General features: G+C 39.1%; 1 protein-coding gene across 2 annotated transcripts; it reads left to right on the top strand.

Annotated features, from left to right (window-relative positions):
• Positions 1–1,526: 1,526 nt before the first annotated feature.
• LOC110519245 (cathepsin L1-like) lies at positions 1,527–6,311 on the top strand. Of its 2 annotated transcripts, none has more exons than XM_036977607.1 (8): positions 1,527–1,685; positions 2,738–2,876; positions 3,259–3,381; positions 4,008–4,160; positions 4,439–4,663; positions 4,932–5,100; positions 5,378–5,495; positions 5,696–6,311. In XM_036977607.1, the coding sequence occupies exons 2-8, from the start codon at positions 2,748–2,750 to the stop codon at positions 5,793–5,795; spliced, it is 1,017 nt and encodes a 338-aa protein (XP_036833502.1). In that variant the 5' UTR covers positions 1,527–1,685; positions 2,738–2,747; the 3' UTR covers positions 5,796–6,311. The 2 variants fall into 2 exon arrangements, with proteins under 2 accessions (XP_036833502.1, XP_036833501.1); XM_036977606.1 differs by lacking the exon at positions 1,527–1,685 and adding an exon at positions 2,619–2,650.
• Positions 6,312–9,107: the final 2,796 nt, after the last annotated feature.

Below are 9,107 nucleotides of genomic sequence, written 5' to 3'. Positions count from 1 at the left end.
TATTTCAGTTATTTATTTGTAATGCATTTTCAAACATTTCTCTAAAGCTGTTTTTGCTTTGTCATTATCGGGTATTGTGTGTAGATTGATGAGGAAAAACTATGATTGTAACGTAACAAAATGTGGAAAATGTGAAGGGGTCTGAATACTTTCCAAATGCACGGTTTTCAACTCTGTATTGAACTCAATGGTCATGACTGTTACATTACCTGCAGTACACTTCATGTCTGACAGGGGGAGTAAGTGCATCTGTTTCTGTTAGATTGTAATCAGTGTCAGCAAAAGTTTGAAGTTACACAGATACATTACTGCATTGTTATCAAAACATACTTCTTAGTATGATCGATCAATACTAGGAAATCTTAAACAAACCTAATGAATTATTCAATACCCATCCATTCATTGATTTCCCTGAAGTGTTTTTGTAGACACACCAATACCAATCAAGGAATCATTTTACTAACCACACATCATCTACAGGATGTGTGTGTGTGTGTGTGTGTGTGTGTGTGTGTGTGTGTGTGTGTGTGTGTGTGTGTGTGTGTGTGTGTGTGTGTGTGTGTGTGTGTGTGTGTGTGTGTGTGTCCTATCAGTAACAACAGATTCAGCAGCAGCCCAAGAAGAGAATCCCTCCCCTTCTTCCTGTGTGAATGTTTGGTTGACATGCAGAAATTCCTAAAGCTGACAAGGCAAAAGTGACATTACACAATTGTTTAGAAACAATGTATTGATTAGTGTGTTTTCTGTCTGTTTTGATTTAGTGGGTTTAAAATGTATTATCAATGTTTAAAAAGAAAACATGTGCAGAAGAGGTAGGAAAACACTGAAAGGCTTGTAAGACACCTTTCAAATGAAATTGGAATGATTATTTACACAAACAAATGATTTACAAGCCCATCAGAACTTTATTGACACAGCAGAGTATCACACAATAATTAATCAGTATCTAAAGAATGCAGATAATCTTATTTGAGCTAGATAAATGTAGGTTAATTTGTTCATTCTCTCAACTTCAGGCTATTATTTGAATCTATCATATTAGGACATGGTTGAACAAACACTGAAGCTGTTGTATGCTTCACAGAGCAGGGACATATGGCGTTTGTTGTTTGTTGTTGGCCACTCAGTTTCAGGTACTAGACTACATGTAACATTTCTTCCTAAATTCATGTCATTACTGTTCAATGAACATGTTTAGCATTTTTTTCTGGTTATTTCTTTGTCATTGCTGCATAAGCATTAGCGTGCCATGCTCTCATCTCCTCCGCGCCCGCACATGATTAGAGAACTGTTACAAAGTAACCGAAGATGAAAAAATGGTAAGGGAAACTGACTCGATGTTACAATGTGTCTTTCTACCCTTTTGCTTCCCAGTAATCTAATCCACCCACTAAAGATGTTTAATCAAATTTGATGTTTTATCTTTACGGAGTCGATGAAAACGGTCAAGTGGTCAGGAATCACATGCTGGGCTATTTACACCGGGCGGGACCTGAGATCTTTAAATGATCTTTCAGCGGGCCGGCAGTGTGATATACGGTCCCCTTTCAGCCAATCACAAGCCAGCCCCCACCACTATAGGACATATAGCTAGCTGGCTGTATAAAGTGTCGTGTCTTGTTCACTGACTACACAACAACAGCAGCAAATATCATCACCCTGCTACTGCAAATTGACGGGAAAAAGTAAGTACAGCTTTCCATTCTGTTCTTTGTACAGTGTTAGAATCTTGGGTTATGGACATTTACCAGGGGCATTTGCTCTTTGATTTGATTGATACAAAAAGACAATATTAGTCTACCGTTTCTGATGTTGCTTTTTCTGCCGGCTGTTACCAAACTTTTCCTCGAATATTTCTGGATATCACATAAAGTAATTGATATCAATTTATTTTTGTGTCGAGCGGAAGGTAGTTTGGAAGGGGGCTTTTTTTTGTTGTTCTCACAAACCACATTTCCACCCAATGGTGGTATAGCAAGTAAAGTACATGTCGGAATAAAGTAATGACACACCTGATGGAAACAATTTTTCAGTTAACTTTCCAAATGTCGACAACACAAAATAGTATTTTTGTGTCAGTAAAATTAATTATGTGATTGTTGGTAAGTATAATCACATCATATCGAAGTAAACTTGGAGTAGTAGTGTGGACCTCACTCTACTACTAGTTGGGAAAGCATGCAGTTTATTAGGCTGCAGATCAAATCAATTATGATGAATTAACTTCACAGGATGGTGAAAGTGCAAGGTGATGTGTTTGTGAACCCTAGGTTGAATTAAAACAATAGCTGCTGATGACTTCACAAGTGCTTTATTGGCGTAAATATTACAATTGATATGACTTATAAAGGATGGTTAAATTTAATTTTCTCTGTTAAAGCTACCCTTTGTAATGACTTCTTAGTAACAGCGATTTTTTTAAAACATTTTTATTAAATGTAATTTAAAAACAAATTCAATTGAGATTTTTCAATCATTCACACAATACCACATTGGTAGTAGTCAGTGACATGTCAAAGCTAAGCTGGCCTTGGTTAAAACACTGGATGGGAGACCAAATGGATAGTTGTTGATCAACTCTCCAGTAGGAGGTGCTGCCCAGACTTGTTGTTGTTGTATATAACGTTGAAGATATGCCGTTGTTTCAAAGGTACAAAGTCAACATTTTATGCCATATAGCTTCTTTACACTGAAAATACAAGGCTGACTCAGCTCTGCTCTCTCTCTCTCTCCACAGCTGTTTGACCATGATGTCCCTGTACTTGGCAGTGTTGGTGCTCTGTATGAGTGCTGTGTATGCGGCCCCTATGTTTGACTCTCAGTTGGAGGGCCACTGGCACTTGTGGAAGAACTGGCACAGCAAGAACTACCATGAGGTGGGTGTTTAAGCACCCAGAGGAGCACATCCTCATAGGAACCCCTCAGTAGCTCCCAACGAGTGGAGGCTGGTGGGATGAGATTTGGAGGATGGGCTTATTGTAAAGACTGGAATGGAATTATTGGAATGGTATCAAACATTTAGAAACCACTTTTGACTCAGTTCCATTACAGCCAGTACAATGAGCCTGTCCTCCTTTGACTCCTCCCACCATCCTCCACTGCTCTCAACAAGGGGCTCAAATTGATCAATTGGTGCATACATGTAGCTGTAAATTACATTATTACATTATTATCATTAATTGCATGGATTGTGCACATAGTTCTGGGACAGTATATGATTGTGTATATTTTCTCACTGTTTTTCACTCATTGTTACAGAGCGAGGAGGGCTGGAGGAGGATGGTTTGGGAAAAGAACCTGAAAAAAATTGAGATGCACAACCTGGACCACTCTATGGGAAAACACTCCTATCGTCTGGGCATGAACAACTTTGGTGACATGGTAAGAATCACCTTGCTGAGCAGTGCTTGACATGGAGGAAATTGGTGCTGGAGGAAAAAGGCATTCTGGATGCCTGTACTGTATATATTTATATCCAGGAACACTGCAGGACTTTTGAGCTAATATTCTATGAGGTGCAGGAACTAAAGCAGTAGAATGTTTCAGGTGCTGATATCAGTTCCAGTGAGCTTCTGTCCAAGTCTGTTGCTGAGACATTTTACTGTGGAGCAGGAGCTACTTTTCAGCAGCTCTTTCCCATACTGTGTGTGTACTATAGCTGGATCTTTTTGTTGTCATGCCATAGATTTGCTAAAGCACATACAGTATGAAATGTTTCACAGGCACAGGTGTCAGCGTTGACAATGAAAGCAGGAATGTATTCAGACTCGCAGGTTAGGTTTCTTCAACTATCAAGCAGGAATGGAATAGTTATCCCGAGAAGAGAATTGAAACTTACTCGTAGTCTTTTAAAGATGCACACAGGATTTATGGCTAAGTTCACAACTTTTAAAACAGTCCTAAGACATAAAAAAATATTACATTTCCCATTCAGATGGTAAATTACAAACCACATCTTAACAGGGAAGACATTACGTTTCAACATGTTCTGATTCTTTCCTCCCTAGACCAACGAAGAGTTCGGGCAGCTCATGAACGGCTACAAGCAGACGACTGAGAGGAAGTACAAGGGCTCTCTGTTCATGGAACCCAATTACCTGCAGGCCCCTGAAGCCGTGGACTGGAGAGAGAAGGGCTACGTCACTCCCATCAAGAACCAGGTGAGACTTGAATCACTCATGAGTCATGACTCATCCACACACTGCTGTGTCACTAAATAAGGTTTTACTTCCAGAGAACTATCTGGCTTGTTTGCCTGCTGTTTACCATGATTGTAATTTACAGTATCCAGAAGATAAGGTGGCAAATTGCCCATATATATATATATATATATATATATATATATATATTTAATGTATTTATTACTGGCGTAATATGCACGTCAGTGTTTTCTGGCATGAAAAAGTAACAAGATGTTTAACAACCTTTACCCCCTCAGTGCTCATGTGGGTCTTGCTGGGCGTTCAGTTCCACCGGAGCCATAGAGGGCCAGCAATTCAGGAAGACTGGCAATCTGGTGTCTCTGAGTGAACAGAACCTGATGGACTGCTCCAGACCCCAGGGCAACGAGGGCTGTAATGGGGGTCTCATGGACTTGGCGTTCCAGTATGTAAAGGACAACGGCGGCCTGGACACAGAGGCGTCCTACCCCTATGTGGGCAAGGTATGGCCCTGTGTTCTATTAGTCTGAATTCAAATATAATAGGGTATGAAGATGCATTTATTAAACGTAAGGCCCTGTTCTTTTAGCCTGGTCCCAGATCATGCAGTTTTTGCTGTCGATCTGGAATGACATACAACTTCAACTTTGAAAATTTGAGTTTCCACTTCATTACAGTGGGATTTGTCTCCAAGAATGACCGACTTGTTTGAATATTTGGAATATGTTGTTTTTTACTAATCATGGCCATTGTTCTTCTCTCTTAACTCAGGATGATGATATTTGCCACTACCGACCAGAGTTCAGTGCTGTCAATGAAACTGGCTTTGTGGACATCCCCAGTGGCAAAGAACACGCTCTGATGAAGGCTGTGGCGTCTGTCGGCCCCATCGCTGTCGCCATCGATGCCAGCCACGAATCCTTCCAGTTCTACCAGTCTGGTGAGTAGCAGTTAGCGGTGCAACTTCAATTTTGTGTAACATTATTTGCAAGGATTGGATTCCCTACCTACAATTTTGAGGTAGCAGTGATCTGTACTGGTCTATTGTCCTGTTCACCGTGTACAAATGGTGTTGTCTTTGAAGTAAATTGTGACCAATATTTCTAACTAGTTACTAGCTAAGTAATCAACTATTAGGTTTGAGATCAGGTGGTTTTACATACTGAAGTAAACTCTGTATCTTAGCCCACTAATTTAACTATGTCCTCTCCCTGTAGGGATCTATTATGAGGAGAAGTGCAGCAGTGTGGAGCTTGACCATGGAGTTCTGGTGGTGGGATACGGTTTTGAAGGAGAGGATGTAGATGGCAAGAAATTCTGGATTGTCAAGAACAGGTACAGTACATAGTATCTTCCTAGGATGTTTTTTGTTTGTTACGTCACCACTACAGGATCGGTTGATTTCCTCATCGGGGAATATGCCTCTCTTGTCCTGATACTATGGTCTAAGTCATACGTTTCTCTAAAGCAGCAGTGCATCTATAATTTCCTACTAACTAGAACTGTGGGACTAACATGTTTTGTCTCTTCCTCAGCTGGAGCGAGAAATGGGGAGACAAAGGCTACATCTACATGGCCAAAGACAGGAAGAACCACTGTGGCATCGCCACGGCAGCCAGCTACCCACTGGTCTAGTGTTCTGTAAGTTCTCGAACACTAGACCCAGAGGTTTAGTTTTAGAGATGTTTGACGAACGTTCTGAAAAAAAGGGCAATGAGGACTGCAGTGCTGCCTTAACTAAGTCTGTGAAATGCGCGAGAGAAACCTGCTGCATGGGTTTTAAAGAAACGCTGTTTTAGGGAAATTATGAAAATTCTACCTATTTTGTTTTATACTTGATTTTATGTGTGTCGGTGCGATTGTATGTGTGTGTGTAGTTCTATTTGAGTTAAGCATTCCGTTTATTTGTAACTTTACTTGATGAGACCAGCTAGACTACATTCTCTAGCACATGTCAGTTTGTGCTTACTGTTTGTGTTTACAACAATGTTGTAGACACATGATATATATATATTCCTGAGGTACAGTTGATATACCATCTATTTTTAACTGGCGCGTTCTCTGTGGAGCTGAGAGCAACAACCACTGAATGATAAGACATTGAGGAAGACTAGAGCTCTGAAATGACTGAGTTTGTTTCTGAAAGTGAGGGACAAAAGGAGAACGGTACATCTGGGTTTGTTTCCTCCACTGCTTTTTTTATCTGCAGCTAGTGTTTGAGTAAAGGTGTTGAATGGTAATGTCTAGACAAGAGCCTAGTGATGCAGAGACTGATATGCCTCCAGGTGGTGAGAGGAGATGTATAACATTCTAACACACACATGTAGATGAGTTCAAATTGTGTTTAATAATAATAAACTACATTCATCAATCTGACTCCATTATCATGTGACTAACGGCTATAGATCATAAATGTATACTGGTGAATCTAGCCCGCTTGTGAGTCTACACATTATCACTCAGATGCTATAATTACATTTGTTCTAAGATAACTGATTATTATGAGGCTTATGCGCTGTCTATAGCACCCATCGTCCAAGCTTTAATTTATCTACTTGATCTTAGACCAAGATGTAAAGTACCAATGTGTAATCTAATGTGTATAGTGTACATAACATTTACCATTAGACTTCATTAAATATGAGCACAACTGTAGTCTCAAGTTTAAAGTAATCTGACGTGTTACAGTTTAAACAGAAAGAATACTATTATCAAATGGTACGTCACAGTAGTCGTAACAGCTTAGAAAATATACCCCTATGACATCAAAAGATCGGTTTACCAATGACTACACTAATTTATGAGCTTATATTCAATCAAAGAATGGCTCTGTAAAACGAGGACTGCATTTACTCAATTCAACTAACAGGATGTATTACTCACAAAACAATTGACACAAACGATTACAGTGTAGGCTACATACAACACATGATACTTTTACGGAATAATTCAGAGTAAATGACTACATCCAATAGGCAAAGACTTTACAATGCCTTCAGAAGGTATTCACACCCTTGTTTTTTTAAAAACATTTTGTGTTACAGCCTGAATTTAAAATGAATTAAATTGAGAAATCTTGAGTCAATAAGTATTCAACCTCTTATGGCAAGCTTAAATAAGTTTAGGAGTCACAAGTTGCATGAACTCATGTGTGCAATAATAGTGTTTAACATGATTTTTGAATGACCACCTCATCTCTGTACCCCACACATACAACTATTTACTAGTTCCCTCATTCGAGCAGTGAATTTCAAACACAGATTCACCACAAAGACCAGGGAGGTTTTCAGATGCCTCGCAAAGAAGGGCACCTACTGGTGGATGGGTAGAAAGGAAAAAAAGGCAGACGTTGAATATCCCTTTGAGCATGGTAAAGTTATTAATTACACTTTGGATGGTGTATCAATAAACCCAGTAACTAGAAAGACACAGACCTTCCTAACTCAGTTGCCATAGAGGAAGGAAACTGTTCAGGGATTTCACCATGAGGCCAACGGTGTTACGGCTCTCGTTTGTGGTAGGAAGAGGGGACCAAGACGCAGCGTGGAAAGTATTCATGATTTTAAATTCAAAAAGCACTCAAACAAAATAACAAACATGAAAACGAAAGCGAACAGTTCTGTCAGGCAAAAAACACTAATCAGAAAACAAGATCCCACAAAACCTAAAAGGAAAATGACAACTTAGATATGATCCCCAATCAGAGACAACGATAGACAACTGCCTCTGATTGGGAAACACACACGGCCAAAACCAAAGAAATAGAAAACATAGACTTTCCCATCCGAGTCACACCCTGACCTAACCAAACATAGAAAATAATAAGGAACTCTAAGGTCGGGGCGTGATAAACGGTGACTTTAAAACAGTTACACAGTTTAATGGCTGTGATGGCAGAAAACTGAGGATGGATCAACAACATTGTAGTTACTCCACAATACTAATCTAATAGACAGAGTGAAAAGGAAGCATGCACAGAATACAAATATTGCAAAACATGCATCCTGTTTACAATAATGCACTTAGGTAAAACTGCAAAAAAAAAAATGAACAAAAAAAAATGATATCCTGAATACAAAGCATTATGTTTGGGGCAAATCCAACACAACACATCACTGAGTACCTCTCTTCATATTTTCAAACATGGTGGTGGCTGCATCATGTTATGGGTATGCTTGTCATCGGCAAGGACTAGGGAGTTTTTATTTTTTATTAAAATAAACGAAATAAGGCTAAGCACAGACACAATCCTTGAGAAAAAGACTGGGAGACAAATTTACCTTTCAGTAGGGCAATAATTTATAACACAAGGCCAAATATACGCTGGAGTTGCTTACCAACACGACATTGAATGTTCCTGACAGTGCTGGAAATTGTACTAATTTGTCAAACTTGAGTAAAAGTAAAAATGCCTTAATAAATAATGACTCAAGTTAAAGTGAAAGTCACCAAGTAAAATATGAGTAACCGTTTAAAAGTATGGTTTTAAATATACTTAAGTGTCAAAAGTAAAAGTGTAAAAATGTCAAATTCCTTATATTAAGCAAACCAGATGGATAGCCAGGGGCACACTCCAACACCCCCGACAAATTAAGCATGTGTGTTTAGTGAGTCCGCCAGATCAAAGGCAGTAGGAATGACCAGGGATGTTCTCTTGATAATTGAGTTATTTGACCATTTTCCTGTCCTGCTAAGCATTCCAAATGTAATGAGAACTTATTGGGTGTCAGGGTATATGTATGGAGTAAAAAGTAAGTTGTCAAATATATAAATAGTAAAGTACAGATACCCCCCAAAACACTACTTAAGTAGGACTTTAAAGAAGTTTTACTTAAATATTACACCACTGGTTCCCGAGTAGCCTATTTACAGTTTGACTTAAATTGGCTTAAAAATCTATGGCAAGACTTGAAATTGGCTGTCTAGACAATGATCAACAACCAACTT

The sequence above is a fragment of the Oncorhynchus mykiss genome, chromosome 5 (assembly GCF_013265735.2).
Source record: "Oncorhynchus mykiss isolate Arlee chromosome 5, USDA_OmykA_1.1, whole genome shotgun sequence".
NCBI lineage: Eukaryota > Metazoa > Chordata > Actinopteri > Salmoniformes > Salmonidae > Oncorhynchus > Oncorhynchus mykiss.
The sequence above is the reverse complement of the archived record's forward strand: the minus strand, read 5'-3'. Positions and strand labels throughout refer to the sequence as shown.